Below are 19561 nucleotides of genomic sequence, written 5' to 3' on the forward strand. Positions count from 1 at the left end.
TGGACACGCATTTGGTTTTGGAACCTTCTCTGAATGCAGATCCTATTAATGTCATTTGTGATCGTTCTCAGAAGGGTCGGGTTTTTTAAAAGCATCATTATCAGTTCTGAGATCCCCGCAGAGCAAGAAGAGGGAGAAGACAGCAGGTCACTGTGATCATTAAACTGATTACATAAGAACACATGAAGTCTCCTGAGAAATTTAGGGACACGACAGTATAGAGACGCGTTTGTGGGAGCAAGTGAAGCTGAAATAAAGGAGTTCTAGATGCAGACTTGTTGTCAGGGATGATTGTAATCTGCGGTGAATCATCACCAAGCTGCAGTTTGAGCCCGAACTTGAGCTTTTGTTGCGAATGTTTGAAGCTGGAAGGATTTAATTTTCAGCATTAACCCAAACAGATTCTCCTGTTAAACCAACCAGAGCAGAAATGAGATGACTGCGAGCACAAAAAGGCTCCTGATTTCCAAAGTGCAAAGTGTAGGAATGACCAAGCAAGCAATTACAGACTTTGTCAAAAGATAAAACAGGTTTCAAATGAAATCCCATTTTCTTGGGGAGAATCACAGCTTTTTTTTAATCATCATTCATGAAGCACCGATGACAAATCTGTCACACTGAACATACTGGATGCTACAGGGTGAAATGTGTCTCGCATTGAAATACCCCTTTGAAAATAAAAGGGCTTAACTCAGAAAGCAAAGATAAGACAACATTCATCCACGTGACAGAAACCTTTTACGTTCTTTTTTTTTGCTTCCCTTTTGGCCTTTCTGTGTTATTCGACTAAACAGAAAGTGACAGGTCGAACTGGGGAGTAACAGCACTCGACAGTTATCTGTGAAAATGAAACAGAAGTGTTAGTTTTGTGAACCAAATTTGAGGCGATTAAAAACAGCCAGCCTAATTGTCTTTTCTAATCACAGCTCGTTCTGTGCGATCTGGACACGTTCAGCTCCAGATTTACCATCTTTACAGTGCGGTATCTGGGTCTCTGGGGTGTTTTAGGGAGAAGAAAAGCCAACCTCTTTCAAACAGAAAATAAAATCACTTATTTTATGACTTTAGGTGGTCCACAGATTAGCGAGCAGCTTATCTCCCCTGAGCTCGAAATAAAAAGATGAGATTTTAATCTGCTGGATGCCACTGAGACGTGGTGGTGGGTGGGCGCTCATAAACAATGAAATATTTATTTCATGTAGTCCTCTATGCTTGAAAGGCTAAGTCTGTGCTGAAATTTAGTTTAATATTATTTGTTTTTGCATGGTTTTGGGCAGTAACTTGTCTTATACCACTGATTCCTAATTATATATAAAAAAACAAATAAATAAGCTGTGATACAACCCTTTTATCTCCATCCAAACCTATCATAGATCTTCTGTTTAGCAGGTATTTGTGCCACGTTTTAGCTCAAAATGAGAAAACTCTGGCTACATTCCAAGCAGCCAAACAGACTGTGCCGGGCACTTTGCAGAACCGAACATCAAATCTTAACAGCATGTGAAAGGAGGATGTTTTGGATCAGTTTATTAATAATTAAAATGACCTAAAATCCAGAATCTTGCTGAACGCAGCCCTAAAATGCAGCAAAAACAAGGGGGTTGAGTTCCTCAACTCACGGCGTAGGGGCCTAGCCTGCAAAGGTGAGGGTCCTCGTTGCATCTCGCCTGAAATCAGGAGCTTTTTTTTCTGCCCACACATGTGATGCCAGTGCTGTATCACCATCATCAGTGGATCGATTTAAACCCCTCCTTATCCCACATCATCCTGAGGTGCAGTGAAGATGCATCAGCCCAGCTTCAAAGGAGATACATGTGGGAAAACTTCCAAATATACACTAAATATACATTATGTACGCTAAATAAGACATTTAGTTTTCTTTGATTTTTGTGTAACTACTCCAAGTCAAACACATTTTAATGTAACCTGTCAACCTGAATGTTGTACCTTGGTGGGGCTTTCCTGGTTAAACAGAGAATAAATAAAAGTAAAAACAGAACTTTGCATTCAGTGTGGGAACCAGAAACAGAAAACCCAAAGAAGCAACCCCTTCCCGACCCCCAAAATTTGCATAAAGCTCCTTCAAGACATCAGAAGTTGGGATTGAAGTCACGTTTGTGCGTGCAGATCCACCGAATCCAAACTGTTTGACCACTAAATATAAGCTTCAGTTTAATACAGCGGTCTCATTTTGCAAAATATGGGAATGGCGCTGTATGTTCTATGTTCTCAGTGTCCATTTTCACAAAAATGGGTGAAAATTACATGCATGAACACTAATGAGTAGATTTAGGTTTTGTGCTGGTGAGAATAGTGGGTTATATGGGTCACTTTATTAATCACCACTTCATATGTAGCTTTTTCACAAATACTATTTTAGCATTATTTATAAAAGACAAATACTCCCGTAATGACCTGAAGGTGCTGAATTTCCACGATTTTATAGAAAGTCATTGGTTTTACCTGAAAGATGTGCGTTTGAGTGTTTTATAGGACTTTCTTTTTTTTGTTAAAGTTACTGACAAATATTGTTTGGCAGTCATTTTGCTTTATTTTTCTGCTTTCAGTCGCTGCTTGGTAAGATTTGGCTGGCAGGACTACTGGGTTATGGTTGGAAAAAGATCAGAAACACGCCGTTTAAATAACGACGCCGGAGGACATAAATTCGTCATACTGCGGGATAGCTAAAGTCTGTTGAAAACTGTGACTTCAGTGTATCAGAAATGTGTTTCAGTTTTTAACTATTCGGGGTAAAATAAAACAGCTGTGTCTGTTGTTTTGACCCATCTACTCTGTTCTCTGTTAACCTTCTTTTTTTTTTTTTTTTTCAAAACCTTCAGTTTGGACTCTGTCACATAGGCAGACAGGTATATTATACAGTTCAATATAGCTTCCTCTTTATTGATTGCATAATATCCTTGTAATGCTTCACTAAATGTTCTTTTACAAAGCTCTGAATTTTTCTTAATAATCTTTAGTTAATATAAACAGTAAGAGAGACTTAGACGTTTTTCTGTTTTTATTTTAACATCAACCTGCATGCAGTCATTGTAAAGAACTCATCGGCAGCATGTAAAGTCTTGTGCATCGTCTCCTGTCATCGTGTTCCTAACTTTGAGTTGTCATTTTGTGTCAGTGTGACTAAAAGGTCCCCCTCCCCCCCATTGTGTTTTGATGTAGTCGTATTTTTCTATTTGTGGCCAGATGTTTGCAGTTTTCGTCTCCTGATCGTTTCCCCTTGTGTCGTCACGTTGTCGTGATCGTGAAGAGTGCTTTTACAAGTCTATTCCCAAATGTGGTCGCTTCTCCTGTCGTTGTTGAGATTTTTGCACCTACTGTTGCCTCGTGGCAAATAAGCTGTCAGAAATATATCTGAATAACAATAAAACAAAGTCCTTAAGCAGAAGTTTAGCATTGCTGTTTTGATCCCAGCAGTAAAACACCTCGCCCTTTGCTTCTGCTTTTATTTGTGAGGTGTTTAAATAATGCACTCTAAAATGACAAATAAGAAGATGAATCTTTGCTTTTATTTGAACATGCCAAATTAGAAACAATATACTTTTTTGTTTCATAAAAAGTACATCTAAATATTTGTATTTTCCAGATCAGAAAGTGCTAAAACCAAACTGAAATTTAGAGCGAAACGGAAATGTTCATTTTTTGAACTTTACACACTTTTGTACACATTGTAACAAACAGGAAGATAATTATCACTTCCCACCATGAGGGTCAGGTGATCATGTAGTTGCCTGTGTGTGTGTATATGTGTGTGTGTTTGTCTGTTACCAAAATATTTCATGAACCAGTGAACACATCCTAATGAAGCTCTCAGAAAGTGATCATTAGACATACAGCTAACTAGCTAACCGACCTTGTCAAACAAAAAAATGACTCTAAATCAGCCAGTTTTACAGAATTTGAGATTAAATCTGGTGTGGTAGTGGCTGAGAGTCGTTTATAACCCATGCTCTGACTGCTAACAGATTGCATGAAGTCCTTGTTTGAAACTTTGGAGTGCTACTTTTTAAAATTTTAGGCTACATTTGCTCTGTAAGGAGTGTGAAATGACAACTTTCACCACATTTTTAATGACAGGGAAGAAAAACACAAATTTCCAAATATTTGTTTCAGTTAACTTTTTACAGAAAAAACACACATGCCAATGGCATAAATGTCTTTATTACTTCATTACAACCATAACTGAATTATCCGTATAGAATTTAGTTGAAATCTTATTTTTTTTCTTTTAATACTAACACACCTTTTTGGTCATGAAATATTCAAATTTTAATGCTTGAAATCTCAAATTAACAAACATGTTCGTTGTCTGATTGAGTCACAAACAAAAAAGGGTTTCAGTTGCATTTCTACCGAACGGATGACCATGACTCAAACTATGATTCCAAGAATTTGTATATGTGGCAGCTTTCAGGAAACACTGTGACCAACCATGTTGTTCGTCCTTTTCTGTTTCTGTGTTCGTTGAAGCAGACACCAACTTCGTCCTGGGGAACGCTCAGATAGTTGACTGGCCCATCGTCTACAGCAATGACGGTTTCTGCAAGTTGTCGGGCTACCACCGAGCAGAAGTGATGCAGAAAAGCAGCACCTGCAGGTACGCGGCTCTTGCTATTTACTTTCATAAAGCCACAGCAATTCTGACAACGTCACGTTCTTTTACGAACATTTGGGACGGATTTTGTGGCATCAAAATGAAATTCCCAAAACGTCGTATGGTCGAGTTTTTCTTTTTTCTTTGTTTGCAGCTGCTAAAATAATTATACAGTTCCTGTTGTTACTCTACTCAAGCTGGGTGGCTTAAAATGTTTGCTTTAATCAAGTAAGTTTAAATGCTGACAATAAAAGTTGTGCTGAGCCTCACTACAATCAAACAGGAGAAGGGTAATGGACTTAGTGTGACTTAATCTAAAAATACAAATAGTTTATTTTGTAGTTTAGTCACTAAAGAGCCATTTTCCTGCATCTACACCTCTTACTATCAGGCACATTTTGCTAATTTAGGCTGAATATTTAATGTTTTTTTATAACTGTTTTACTGTATGTGGTCTTAAAGTTTCTATTAAAAACCTGTGAATATTTTCCTGTAGGGAGGAGAAAATGAAACTCCAGAGGATGTTGTAATTGTTCCTCGCAGATCCCAAGAGCCCATGTGCGGTGTTTTTACACTTGATTTTCTTTGCCTAATTCCTTAATCAGCGGGACGTTTGCTCTGCTTCTGAGGAGAGGTTTAGCCCACAATATCTTCTGCTACCAGAATATAAAGCTATTCCCTAAATGCTTCTTATACAAGTAGACAAAACAATCATTCTTTTTATACCTAAAATGTCAGAAGTGGGCTAAAATAAGCAGATGGCAGAAGTTGCTGTTGTTTGTTAAAATGAGAGAAATTGTTCAAGTTGAATGTTTACAATGCCAAAATAAAGTGCAATCTCATATGATACTGCAAGATGCCACACACAGAGTATGTGTCGTGAATAACTCTCAGCTACTACTTCACCAAGTTTTAGCCCAGTAGAGTTATGGCTGTTTTTTGGGGGGGCTGTGGTGGCTCGGTGGTCAGTGCTGTGGTCTTGTGATCCTGAGGCTGCAGGTTTGAGGCAGGAAGGCGCATCCGATGTAAAACAATTGCCAAATTGTTCGTGTGAGTTTGCTGGCTGTGCCAACCCCTGAAGAAGGGAGCAGCTGAAAGAACTTAGCTTAGAGCTACAGCCATTTTTGTGTTTTCTCAGTTGGCTGTAGCAGCCGTCTTTCAGTGGGTTAATCAGTTGTAGAGGACCATCTAATGAATGTTTCCTAAAAGTGTCATTAAAGTCTGTCCTTGAGATAGTTTTCTAACAGACAGACAAAATTATTTCCAAAAAGTTACTGGCAAAATCGAAAACAAAGATCTTGTGCAATCTATTATCACTCAAAATGAGTGTTGGAGATTAATCACAGCCACTAATAGACTCAATTTTAGCTCAAAATCTGTAAAAATTGACTGAATTATAGTTATTTTTGTGTTTAAGTTCCGTTGGCTCTGACAGCCATCCTAAATCGAGTTGATTAAAAGTTGATCAGTTGTAGACATCCATCCAATGATTACTTTCTGCCAGTTTTATTACAATTTGGTCTGTGGTCTTATAAAAAACCCAAAAAACAACATTATCACTCTACTTTTGCCTGTCATCTGCTCGCAATAAGATTTAATTTAAAGACAAGTTCATCTTCCTTTGGGAGGCACATATATATCCCCAGTTTCACAGAAATTCATCCCATAGCTGTTGAGATTTGAGGGTGGTCCAAAGACTTTAATGACTGATTGACTTTGACAGAGTCGTGTCACCAGCGGGGCCTAAAGGCAGCGCCATGACAGACCGATAAATTTTTCATTCATTAAACTTTAAACAGCTGTCAATTAAGTCAAGCTCTCGGGGTAATTAGCCTAATGATTAAAGTGTGGGACACAGTTCAAGGGGGTCACAGCTAAAACTGACAGCATGAAGAAGCCTTTTTCTTTTTTTTTTTTTTTCCCAGAGCCAATCCTAAAGGGAAAGGAAATACCCCTAACACTGAACTGATATGTTATTCTCAGAAGTGAAAGGTACGGTCCTGTGTGTCTCCTGTTGCCGAGGCAGAAAACTGATAACGGGAGGATCAGATCTGTGATGTAATCCGGTTGTAACAGCTGAAACCGCCTCTGCGTCACTGTAACTGTAAAAGCTGTGGACGTACAGTGCCTCCTGGGGGCCCTCTCTCCAAAACTCTAATCACAAAGCAATAAAAGCAAATGAACAATATTTCTGTTTCAGCGAACTATTCCTGTACGTGGTGCTTTTTACGCCTGCAATAAGCGAGTCACTAACCATATAAATAGGCTCGCAGTCGGAGCTGCCAGATTTGAAAGCCGTGGGAGATTTCATCTGTTGTGGGAGATGGTGTTCCGTCACAGCTAGCACACCGGCTATTACTATTTTAGACCTGCGGGTCTCTGAGCATAAGCTTCAGAACTCTCGCCAGCACAAATACAAAAGCGTCAGATGATTTGTTTAAGGTTTATTTTCAGATCGCTGAAGGGAGACGTTGGGAAGAGGAAGGAAAACAAACCTAGAAATGTCCCGATTAGATTAAGGAGCCGATAAAAGGCATTTTGCTAACACTTAATAACGTGGCTCGCAAATGAGAATGGAGGCCACTTGCTAACCACAACCTGGCGATTAATGAATCATTAATGAGTAATAGCTCCAAACCATGAACTGCAGCCGGTGTAATGAGTTAGAAAAGAACCGAGAGGAAGGTTCGGTCTTCGTTTCTAAAGCTGTAGTAATAAAAACAGTACATCACATTGAGTAGTTACCAACAATCAGCGGGAGCGCAAAATGAGTAACTAAAGCTATGAAATGATGAAGAAATGAGTAAATGATCTCGGTCAGATTATGTAACAGGGATAAAAACCAACCTAAGATTGAATGACTCAAGTCTGAAGTAGATAAAATAAATACATAAACAAATTAAAGGCCAGAGTTTTAAACTAAGCCCATCATATGTTGAGAAATGATGGAGGTGTATTTGTTTTGTTCAAACCTCAAAAATAATGTTACGTGTCATCAAGCGATACTATTTGATTTGTTGGAGGCCGGAGCATGTGTTGTGGATGACTCTCACCTACTACCACAGCATGTTTTAGCTCAACATCTGTAAAATTCACGGAGTTCCAGCTTTGTGTGTGTGTGTGTGTGTGTGTTGGCTAAGGTCAGTTAGCCGTAGAGGCCATCTCGGACTGAGTTGACTCCAGACGTTAATCACTTTTAGACGCACATCCGAGGTTTACTTCCTGAGAATTGCATTAAAATTCGTCCAGTGGTTCAAGAGATATTTTGCTAACAGAAAAATATGACCGACTCCAACACAATGGGTAACACTCAGAGCATGTATTAGGAATGACTCTCATCTACTACCACATCAAAGTTTTAGGTCAATATCAGCAAATTTGTCTAATTTATAGCGATTTCTGTCTTCCAATGCCAGTTGACTGTGGCGGCCATCTTGAATAAAGTTGACTCCAGAAGCTGGAACTGTTGCAAATGCACGCAATGATTACTTTCTGAAAGTTTCAGACAAACACACAGATAAGGGCAAAAACATTATTGCCTGCCTTTCACCTTTTGTAGGCGTGTGATGATGAATGTAAATAAATAAATTCAATAAATATAATTTACTAACTTGATGTATTTTCTAGAGGAGTCTTGCGGTAACTAGGATGTTTAATCACATGACCAGTTCTGGAAAAGTTATTTTAGTCATCCAAACGTGAATTTGACTTCCCAATATTTCTGTTAATTGCAATTTCCTGACTGGAACTGCATCATAAGAACAAGACGGCTATCCTTCACTTTTCTGTTTTTATATAGCTTTCTGCTGCTTTGTGGGCATCTGTTTTTCTTTTTGTTTTTTTAATTTAGTTTTTTCAACATATTAAAGTAGCTGATTACTGCTGCTGATTGCTGGGACAAGATTAAAAAAAAAACTCACTTTGTGTCTTATAATTATAATTGTGAACAAACAAGAGACCTAACAAGCTAATTAATTCCTAAGACTCTTCAAGTGTCCAAATTTTCACTGTTTTTCCTTTTGTTGTGTGAAATCCATAGCTGGGTGACCCAAATGCAGGAGTAAATCAGATGGAACAGACAGGCAAAATACATAAATGATTTAAAATAAAGGGAAAAAAACATTATATTTAAGGGTGCTGCCAAAGCAGGAAATAAAAAAAAACATCTCATTTCCTAACAAACCAAACCACAGAAAACCCTTATACACAGATCTAACAAAAAGGATTTTGTACTGAACAATACAAATCTGACTTCTTGACTCTTAAATCTAATAAAAAATATTTTTTGTTTAAAATGTTTAATGACACATCTGAGGCTGAAACATGGTCATAAAAACTGAGTGTGATCCATGCAGCAATGTTCTTCAGACCACTGGTTGGGTGGATTTGATGCTTGGTCAATCTGGACACCAAAAACCTGCGCTCCACTTCTTAACACCTTCATGCCCACAGGGTGCAGTCTGTTGGGTACATTGAAGGTAAAATAAGTTGTACCTTTGGGGCGCCGCTCTGTGACGACACCTTGATGCGTTCAGTCAGAGGGAATCACACACATAAACCAGACAGTGTTTGTGCGCACTTATCAGTGTGAGCTGATCACTCTGAAGTCGTTTTTTTTTTTTTAATGTTTATTACACTCTTAACAGGCTGTGAAAAAGCCGAAGCACAGGCCCGGAAGCAGTCATTGTATAAATGCTGCTCCTAAACTCTCCGAACTCTGAATGTTATGAACCCTCTCCCTCTTACCTGCTGCTCGTTTGTCCTCCTCCTCCTCCTCATCTGTAAAAGTAGTAGCACGGCTTTTATCCGACAGCTTGACAGATACAGCCTGCATTCAATTCTACAGCTGGAAATAAAAAAAAAACAACAAGTGCTTCCTGGATATCTTTTCTGTCTCCAGGCAACCAGATTTGTGTGCGTGCACTTGTCTCAGGCAATGCACTTTTTTTTTTTTTTTGTGAAAAATGGCATTCCACCGTAAACAAACTGAAGCTGGGATAAAAATCTGTCCCAACCATTATCTGAGCTCCCAAAATGCACAGACTTAATGAAGCTTCTTAGGTACTTAGGGTATTTTGTCATTTCAGGATTGACCCTCACAATATAGTAGAGTTAGGATGTTACACGGTTTAGCATTTTTAACATTAAATTAGTTGCTGTAACCAATTAAAGCTTGCAGCCGGAAGGTGTAAGGCCAGTGATAATGTTTTTGCTCATCTCTCTCTCTCTCTCTCTCTCTCTCTCTGCATTTGTTAGCAAAATATCTCATGAACTACTGGATGAATTTTAATGAAACTCTAATAATAATACTGTAATCATTAGATATGCAAATACATGCTCTAATTAACTCCTGCAGCCACCCCAGCTCAGGATGGCCGCCACATCTAATCAGCATTAGCCAACACAAAAATGGCTATAACTCTGCCGGCTTTATAGCTACTGAGCTAATATTTGGTGTGGTAGTAGCTGAGATTCATCCTCAACACATATCCCAAGCACTGTCACTTCTTGTGAGATCTCACAACATTGCAGGAGACTGCGCCTAACATCATTTGCAAGGTTTGACCAAAACTCTGTCCCTTCTGAGCATGAGATGATCTTCGTTTAAAACTCCGGCTTGTAAGGCGGTGGGTGATATGCATTGCTTTAAGGCCTTTGTAGTAGTTTTCAGTAGTGTTCCTCATAATAAAGTGTTTCAGAGGAAGACCTTGGGTGTTGCACCTGATTTTTTTAACATTTTCAACATGAAGTTGCTTCCCGTTAACTACTTTTTCACAAGATTAATGCTTTTTTTTCCTCTTCAAGGATTTTACCCCAGCTTTAATCATCACGGTCTGTGAGCTGTTTAGTTTCCATCTGAAACCATCTTCATGAGTCTGGTTTTGAAGTCGTGAAACATTCATGTCGGATGTGTTTTTGTGAAAGTGCGCACTCATTCCTCCCGAGCCCAGAAAACCATGGCCGTGCGGCGATCAAAGACGTTATTTCCATCTGAACTGATGCTGCCTGTGTCTCCTCACTTATGTCCGTTATGTTTTTGTCTGCGCTGGATCTTGTAAACACTGGGGCAAACCTTTGGGGTTTTTTTTTTCCACACACGACAAGAAAGCAATTTCAAAAAATTATTATGCAATCCTGTTCTTTGAAGAAAATGGTGCTCCTTCTGGCGCAGAGGAGAGAGCAAGGGATGACATTAATCACCGTTATTACATCAAGCTGTAGTCTGAAAAGCGTCAGATTGTCTCATTAGATATAGCCGTCCTTTTTGTATTTCATAACAAGTTCAGCGCTATATTTAGATCCCGCTGAAGCGGCTGCTGCTGAAGGCGGCAGTAACACGTGAAGTGAGATGAATACCTCTGCAGCGTGGTTTAAAGGTGTTCACGGTTGCTTGACCAATCTTCTGCTTTAATTCGCTTTTAAAAAGGCACTTTGCATTTTGCCAATTGGAGGTCGGGCTTTTCAGTTGTTCTGGGTGGATTTCAAAGACTTTTAATCTAATCCTGTTTTATATTTATTACTGCTCAGTCAGAACAGTTTGGGTGTAACAAGGCGGAACTTTTATTGCTTCTTTTTTTTAAAATTTGGCACAAATATTCACTTTGATTCAATAATTAACATGAAGAGGAGACAGTGACCATATTTACATTTAGTTGGATATTGATTTGGTGTTTCCAGTGTTAAATTTTCCATTTTGAAACTCATCTGATTGTGTATATTTTCTGTTGAAGACATGTGTGAGGCAATCACGTGTTGGAACTTTTACCTTCTTAGCTGACACGTTCATCTGTAAAGTGTTGAGATTTGAGCAGTTTCTCGATTTTTATGAACTGTCAATGGTGCAAAAAAAAACAGAACAAAAAAACAAGCTGAAATATATTTTTTGTTTAGTATTTTTCACTGATTTACAGAACATTAAAGTGGACAAAAAAGCAGACCAAAACTGGTAAATCAGTTTTAGCTAAATGCCTGAATTTAACAATTTCAGTATTATTTTATGCCTTTATAAATATATGGGTAACTTTAAATATAAAAGTTTTTGATAATAAAGTGAAATGCATTGGTTTTACGTTGCAATATTTTTTCAAGTTTAAAGTTACTTGATCATTATTTATTGCCATTCTTGTATAAGTTTAGGTTATATTTCTGATCCAAACAGGCTGTGTCGGTGTGTCTGTAGCTTTAACTCCAAGTGGGAGGATGCTGGCTACACCTCTTTCAGGAAGAGGACTCCCTCTGCCTGTTTTCTGTTCAGTGAGCAGCACAAAAGAGCCCGCAGGGCAGGACTAAATGGAAATAAATAAAAGAAAAAACATTTGAGATATTATTGTCAAGTCTTGCTCAAGAGAGTTCTTTCTACATAAGTACAGCTATAATCAGAGCACGAGTTGTTTTTTCACAAACAGTGAGGTTCTCCGGTGTTATTCCTTTTATGCTGTTTTAGTATTTATTTCCACTGTTAGGCTGATGCTGCTTTTTAATGTTCAAGTGCCTGATACTTGAGCTTCCCATGCGCAATCTTTAATTCCTTTTTATACCACTTTAAAATTTGTTTCTAAGTTGTTGCTGCTGCTTTTATCTTCTAACGTTGAATTCTTATTATCTACCTTTATGGCAAGTTGTCTGTAGGGTGTTCCAATCTTCTTGCACATGTGCAGTGAAAAATAAATGTATCTTATCTTATCCTACATTATCAGGATTTTCTGCATGTTAACATACAGCCCCGAATCCAAGAAGTTGGGATGTTGCGTAAAATGTAAATAAAAAAAGAATGCAATGAAAATTTCATAAACCCATATTTTATTCACAAAGGAACATAGTAAACATATTAAATATGTAAATCAAGAAATTATACAATTTTAGCAAAATAAAAAAATAAAATTTTGAATTTGATGACAGCAGCAGATTTGAACAACATATACTCCCATCCAGATGATATCTTTTTTCAGGGAAGGCCTTGGATATTTCAGTAAGACTGTACTAAACCACAAACTGCACCCTTTACAATGGCATGACTGTAGAAGAGTCCAGGTGCTGAACTGACCTGCCTGCAGTCCAGACCTCGCACCAATTAAAAACATTTGGTGCGTCATGAAAAGAAAATCTCCTGCAAAGAAGAGCCAGAACTGTTGAACAGATAGAGTCCTACATCAGACAAGAATGAGAGGACATTCCCTCCAAAAACTGCTCTCAGTTCAATTACAGACTGTGGTTTAAAAGAAGAGATGCTTTACAGTCTTAAACGTGGCTCTGACCCAACCTTTTTGAGATACGTTGCCATCAAATATTAAAACATTTAATATGTTTACTGTGTTCAGTTGTGAATAAAATATAGGTCATTGCACTTTGTTTTTATTTCCACTTTATCCAATGTCCTCATTTTTCTTTGGAATTGACGTTATAGTTTTAATAGGCTGCGTCATTCATCTTTTGACAACGAAAACAGAAAAACATGTAAAGCAAACATAACATTACCCCTTAGTGGTTGCATCTAATTTGCTGTGTGTTTTTGCATGGTGCCTCTCGTGTTTGCGCTTGCAGACAAAAACAGAGAATGTGGCGTGTTTTGCATCTCGCAGAGACATTTTACAGTTAGCAGAAGTGGCTTTGGAGGGGATGTAACAATGGTGGGAAGAAAAGCAGCTGCTCATTTTGAAATTAGGAGGGGAAATTTGGCAGCTGGGGGCTGGTGCTTATTTGAATTTGATGTTGGAGCAACTAAAACAGAGATGTATTCTCTGACTTGTGGTGGGAAAAAAATTATTTTTCAATCAACAACAATTTAGAAGGAATTAAATGCTCCTTTGTTATTTGCTCAACAATTTTATGCAAAAAGACCATGGCTGCCCCACCTAGTGCTATTAAATATTGAAAATTTTAATTTTTTGTTGTTTGTTTTGTTTTTCAGCTTCATGTACGGAGAGCTCACGGACAAGGACACGACGGAAAAAGTCCGACTAACATTTGAGAATTATGAGATGAACTCGTTTGAAATACTGATGTACAAGAAGAACAGTAAGTATCAATGGTGAACATGAAGAAAAAAAAAAAGAATCTCCACGCTTTTGTAATGCAAATGCGCTCAGAGGCTCTGTAGCTTACAGCGGAGTTCAAAGGCAGCCCAGAACATTTCTGCATCTGAAGAAATGTGCTAATTGGTTGGAAGGCCGGACTGGAAAGACCTTCCTCTGGAAAACACGACTCTTGTTTCCACTCGCAGGTGGAACCTTCGTGTGCCTGCACCTGTGCTAGAAAACTAGAGAAATGTGAAAAATAAATACAGATCGTTTCAGTTTACACAACCCGATCAAGATTTCTGTTATGTGTGCACTCGCTAAGGTAAACGTGTGCCGTTCTCTTTCAGGAACACCCGTTTGGTTTTTTGTGAAGATTGCGCCCATTCGAAATGAACAGGAGAAGGTGGTTCTGTTCCTTTGCACGTTCAGCGACATCACGGCCTTTAAGCAGCCCATTGAGGATGATTCTTCTAAAGGTTTGAGTCAACACATTGTATTTGTTCAACTTTGTGGCTCCGAAAGACAGTTTGTCAACTTCAGAAGGATCTAAGCTGGGTAAATGAATTTACATCCAAACGTTGGCACCAGACAGCTCAGAAAAACCCAGTTAAATGTTATTTTTTTCACCGTTTGTGAAAGCTGTTTATGGTGTACTGTATGTCATCCTAGGACACAGGTAAAATTAGTAACCATTGCAGTTCAAGCCGACGCATTGTGCATCTGCTCTGGCAAGTACCCAGTCAGACAAATATGTGCTCCATCATAATGGTTATCAGCACACAGCATGGATGTATTCACTGGACCGGAAAAGTGTTAAAGACAGACAAAATAGAACTCAAATTAGTTCAGGAGAAAGACTGCAAGTCAGCAACAGAGACAAAACAAGAATGTTTGAAATTATATATAAATCTGAAGCAATTTCTCACTTAAATGAAGGGCCTGAATACGTCTGTGGAAATGCGGTTTGTCTGCTCTCTGTGCTTTTACAGAAAAATTTGTTAGGTGTCATGAAGACCCACACTGGTAATAATCTGTGAAGATGCCCTACTTTAAAAAAATCAAATTAAAAACAACAACAACAACAAAGAGACGAATCTTAAGGAGTGCTTTGAATAGATGTAGAGTTTGCATGCACAGGCTGGTAAACTCTTCCACAGATTCGGGGGCAAAGCTCGACCACCTTTATTTTGCTTTTGTTTTAAATCTCAAAATGTCAAGAAGAAACTGGCCGGTCAAACAAAAAGCTGTGGATGCAGAAAAGGTCAACTAAATGAGGTGGGGTTAATCCATAATAAACTTTTAAAGTGAGCACTAAAGTTTGAAAATCAATCAAAATGTGAACGAGAAACCAGTGAAGAGGAATCAAGACAGGAGGTTATGTCTCTCCGCCTCGCTTACAAATTTAAAAGATGAACCATTGCGTTCTGAACAAGTAAAGATACAATTACATCTTATACATTGGAATGGACTGTTATTTAAAGTTGGGAAAATGTTTTTTTCCCCCGCAGACTTTGAAACACAGACCAAAAATTTCTTTTTCAGATATTTATTTCCACAAGATGGAAAGGTTTAAGGCCTGAGGAAACATGTTAAAGTTGCAAACTGTTTGTATGTTTAACTCCAGGCTGGGGGAAGTTTGCCCGACTGACCCGAGCTTTAACAAGCAGCAGGGGAGTTTTACAGCAGCTGCAGCCCACCGTTCATAAAGGAGAGAACGTCCACAAGCACTTCCGTCTAGCTGAGGTACGTTTGATTCTTATTCCATTCCGATATTACGCAGGAAAACCTTCAAGGCCAGTGTCAAAATGAAAACAAGCTGTAGAAAATGGATCTTTCCTCATTAGGTTTCCTCTTTCTCGCAGGTCCTGCAGCTCGGCTCAGACATCCTACCTCAGTACAAGCAGGAGACCCCCAAAACTCCTCCTCACATCATCCTGCACTACTGCCTCTTCAAGACCACGTGGGACTGGGTCATCCTCATCCTCACCTTCTACACCGCCATCATGGTGCCCTACAACGTCTCCTTCAAGACGAAGCAGAACAATGTGACCTGGCTGGTGGTGGACAGCATCGTGGACGTCATCTTCTTGGTGGATATTGTTTTAAACTTTCACACCACATTCGTCGGACCCGCTGGGGAGGTCATCTCAGACCCCAAACTGATCCGGATGAACTACCTGAAGACCTGGTTTGTTATCGACCTGCTGTCCTGCCTGCCATATGATGTCATCAACGCCTTTGAGAATGTAGATGAGGTGAGGTTGTTTCTGAAACGCCGATCATTAAGTGCATTAACTGGTTTAATTTGCTTCTCAAACATGAAAACTTGCTGTTTTGTTTCAGGTAAAAAAGCCAATATTTGGGTTATTATAACTCAATAAATGTTGGACCTATTTGAAATGTTTTTCTATTCATTTGAGAGCATCTGAAGGTGTTGGCTTTTAGAAAAATAGCTAGCTTGTAGTGGACAAAGAGTATTATATTTTTCAGAGTAGTATTAAAATCTTGTATTAGGTCGAGTTGGAGCTTCAGGGACAAAATTTATTTTAGCTGGTTGTTTTGATCTGACATTGATCTGACGTTGTCGGAGTCACCAGTGCCTTGTACTACAGAGCAGGATTAGTGGCTTTGTGAGGTAACTTCAGGTTCTGTCTGGGATTTTCAGTGCCATGAAGCTGCTTCGGTTCTCGTCTGGTTCTGTTACTGCAGCAACTTTCACTGGAGCAGGTCAGGTTTCTGAATAAGTTTACACAACTCCTCTCAACCGATCAGTCTCCTTAACAAAAAAAAAAAGCCACTGTTGTGTAAAAGGGAGAGCCTTTTTTTCTGCCTCTCCTCCAGTTCCACTGTTACGTTTGTCTTTGAGAGAGACATCAGCAGAACCAATTAGTCACGCTGCATAAAACAGAAGAGGGTCACTGTAAAGTCTGTTCCTACTGACTGTTTTTAGATAAGGAACGTTTTAATAAATACCTCTAAACAGTAAAAGATTTCCTACTGTTTAATTATAGAAAATGAGAGCCTCTGTGCACAGAGCGCATCATATTCAATAAACTGCCTGTCTGAGCTGGAAAGATTAAAATCACGAGTTATTTAACACCATTTTTGTAACAATATATGCAGGATGACAGAAATTTTATTGAAAATAAGCCCACTCACTAGACTGATCTGGTTTTATCTCCTTTCCAAATTTAGTGTGGAAAGATTTTAAAATAGTATTAAAAAACCGGCATTTTCTCTTTTTTTGCTGGTTTCCTTCCCCCTTTATAACTGTGATTGGTTTTCTGATGCAGCTCCACCTGCTTTTCATGAATGACACAGATCCAGAGTCAGAAATCCCAAATACCGAGTTGATAACCAGCTTCGTAGCACCACTACCACGTTGTTAGGGTGAGTTGAGGCAGATCTCTTAAAGTAACCCAAAGTATGTTACAGTATAGGACCCAGGGTGACTCTGTTTGAGCCTGAATCATTAACCATTATAACGTATGCTGAATTTATAACCTGCTCAGACAAATACAATGTTTATTTGATTTGATGAATGAAGAAATTTGGACTTTTGGGGTCAACGTTGTTCTAAGAAAATCTGTTTTTATAAAGACTTTGATGCTTCCCATGAAAGTCTCGAAATGACTGATTGTTATGGTCTGAATAGACTTACAGAGGAATGCGTGTGGCCTGTCCCATGTTTGAAAAAAGACTTTAAAAGGATCTGCTGCAACACAGTTTAGGTGTCAGGTGGTGATATCTGGTTTTGTGATTTCCAATAAAGGGGAGTCATGAAAAATGAATGAATCAGAACCTTGATTTCTTATTTTTCCTTTTCTTAACACGTATCGACTGGAGACAAAAAGTGGTCGCTGAGCTAAAACTAGAAATAGTAGTCTAAACTGTAATGGTCCAAATGGTATTAATTATTGAAGTGAAATAGGAGGCTGGCTTTTCCCATTAAGTTTATACCAAGTTAAAATCCAAAAAGTGATTGGCAGATTGTTATTTTTATGCAGTTTTGAGCTACATTTAACAACCACTGTACATCAGAAAGTCTTTTTTTTCCCCTCCCTTCCTGTTGTGACCGAGAAAACAAGTCAGAGCGAACCGCATGATAATATGCTCGTTTGTGAATCTCTAAATGTTTCGCCACAGTGATGAGTGTTTGCTGGAGAGCCATCACAGGATCTTGAGATAATTGGCACATTTTAATTGGCGGAGTGGCGTTGCTTTGTTAAACTGGGGCACACTCCTGGGCGCTGTGACACTGATGCCCAAAAACCATTAACGCCTGGTGACAGCTGACAAGGACTGAATCATGGAAAATCGGGATTCAAATGAAGGCAGTGGTTTGAGTCGATCAGTTTTGGGTGGATAGTTTTTTTTTTGTTGTTTTTTATAATTTACTTCATGTGATGGATTTTTTCTTGTATGAAAGAAGAAAAAATTATATATTTCATGCAAGTGACTAAAGAAAATATACGACTAGAATATTGTTTGCTAATGTAACCTGCTTTATGTGTCTAGATATGTTCTTGCAGTGGTCCGGATGAAGATTTCTGCTCCTTCTTCAACAGACAGACACTTATTGAATTGCACTTCGAGGTGTTGCATTTGCCAGTCCTGTTTGTGCATCGTTGTGTGTGTTTGAGTCTCTGCGAGTGCTTAAACGTGCCACACGGTCATGGTGTATGTGTGTTATTGTGTCAACGTGAAATGCTGTGATAGCATTAAACCGTGCAGTGTGTCAGAGTGAGTGCCACACTGGGGACTATTAGGTGGCTCAGACAGAATGAGGTAATGTGAAAATCAGTACGAAAGCTTAGGAAAAAAAAAAAAAAAAAGGAGAGAAGCTTGAGTGTGGACAGAGAGCGCCAAACAGTTTGTGCAAGTCCAGCATTTTTGTTTCTCTGGAGTCATTCGGAGCTGCCGCATCCTATATGCTGACAGGTTCAAGCACAAAGTCTCAGAGGTCAGCAGAAGAGACAAAACAAAAACCTTCTGTTGTTTCAAAAGATACTGTTGCCGTTATTTGATCTTCTCTGTATCATCAAGGAAGGAAAATTGTAGCTTGTTGCAAAATCCGGTAAAGAGAATCTGAAAAGTGTGAGAAATTCTCAATTTAGTGAAATTATTGCCATTAAGTTACAAATATTTGATCAAAAAATGTCTCTGATTTTCAAGATTTCATTTTCATTTCCTTTTTTCTTCCTCTTTTCTAAATTATCTGATAGTATTCTGAATATCTTTACATTTTGTATTATTAATAAGTAAGCAAATTTCTAGAACATTTTCTTGTAAAATAAATCATGTTTATTAATTTATTTTCTGCTTCCTTGAGGTACTCATGTACCTCAAATGCAGATGCAGAAAATACTAATTGTCAGTTACCAAAATTGATTAAAAAACAAAAAAACAAAGATATTATTAGCAGAATAAAAGGTCTCAAAGACGACAGAGATAATTAAGAATCTGAATTTCAAAGTGGAATACAGTAAACAATAAAAGGAGATAGAATAAATCAATGAAAATAGATTTCTGAACAAGATGTGCAGCGTTCCCTAATGAACACATTAACCATTCTCTGCATGTGACTTTTAAAATCATTACCGTATTAAACCTCTTGATGCATAGACTTCCTAAATAAAACTAACAAAGTAGCGGGCTGTGGGTTGTGGATATTTTAGTTTTTGGCTTGTCTTTTCCAAGACCAGGAACGCGTTTGCTCCAAATGTACATCCAGGATTTTCTTCTGCTGTGCGTACGCAGTAACTCAGTGATTCCCATTTGTTTCAGATTGGTTTGAGGTGATCCATGGCAGGGATAAATGAGAGCGAGGAAACGATTGTCCTCCCTGCACTGAAACGTCTCACTGCCGCTGCTGCTGCAGACCTTAATGACTGACATGAATAAACTCTGATAGCTGTTTTCTCCAACAGAG

General features: G+C 38.6%; 1 protein-coding gene across 1 annotated transcript in view; it reads left to right on the top strand.

Moving 5' to 3' along the window:
• Nucleotides 1-19561, top strand: part of kcnh1a (potassium voltage-gated channel, subfamily H (eag-related), member 1a) — a 58692-nt gene that overhangs the window by 717 nt on the left and 38414 nt on the right. Inside the window, exons 2-6 of the mRNA XM_017432972.3 lie at nt 4492-4615; nt 13521-13627; nt 13977-14105; nt 15254-15372; nt 15492-15884. Coding sequence (XP_017288461.1) covers nt 4492-4615; nt 13521-13627; nt 13977-14105; nt 15254-15372; nt 15492-15884 — 872 coding nt within the window. The remainder of the gene's footprint in view (nt 1-4491; nt 4616-13520; nt 13628-13976; nt 14106-15253; nt 15373-15491; nt 15885-19561) is intronic.

This window comes from Kryptolebias marmoratus, linkage group LG22, assembly GCF_001649575.2.
Source record: "Kryptolebias marmoratus isolate JLee-2015 linkage group LG22, ASM164957v2, whole genome shotgun sequence".
NCBI classification, from domain to species: Eukaryota; Metazoa; Chordata; class Actinopteri; order Cyprinodontiformes; family Rivulidae; genus Kryptolebias; species Kryptolebias marmoratus.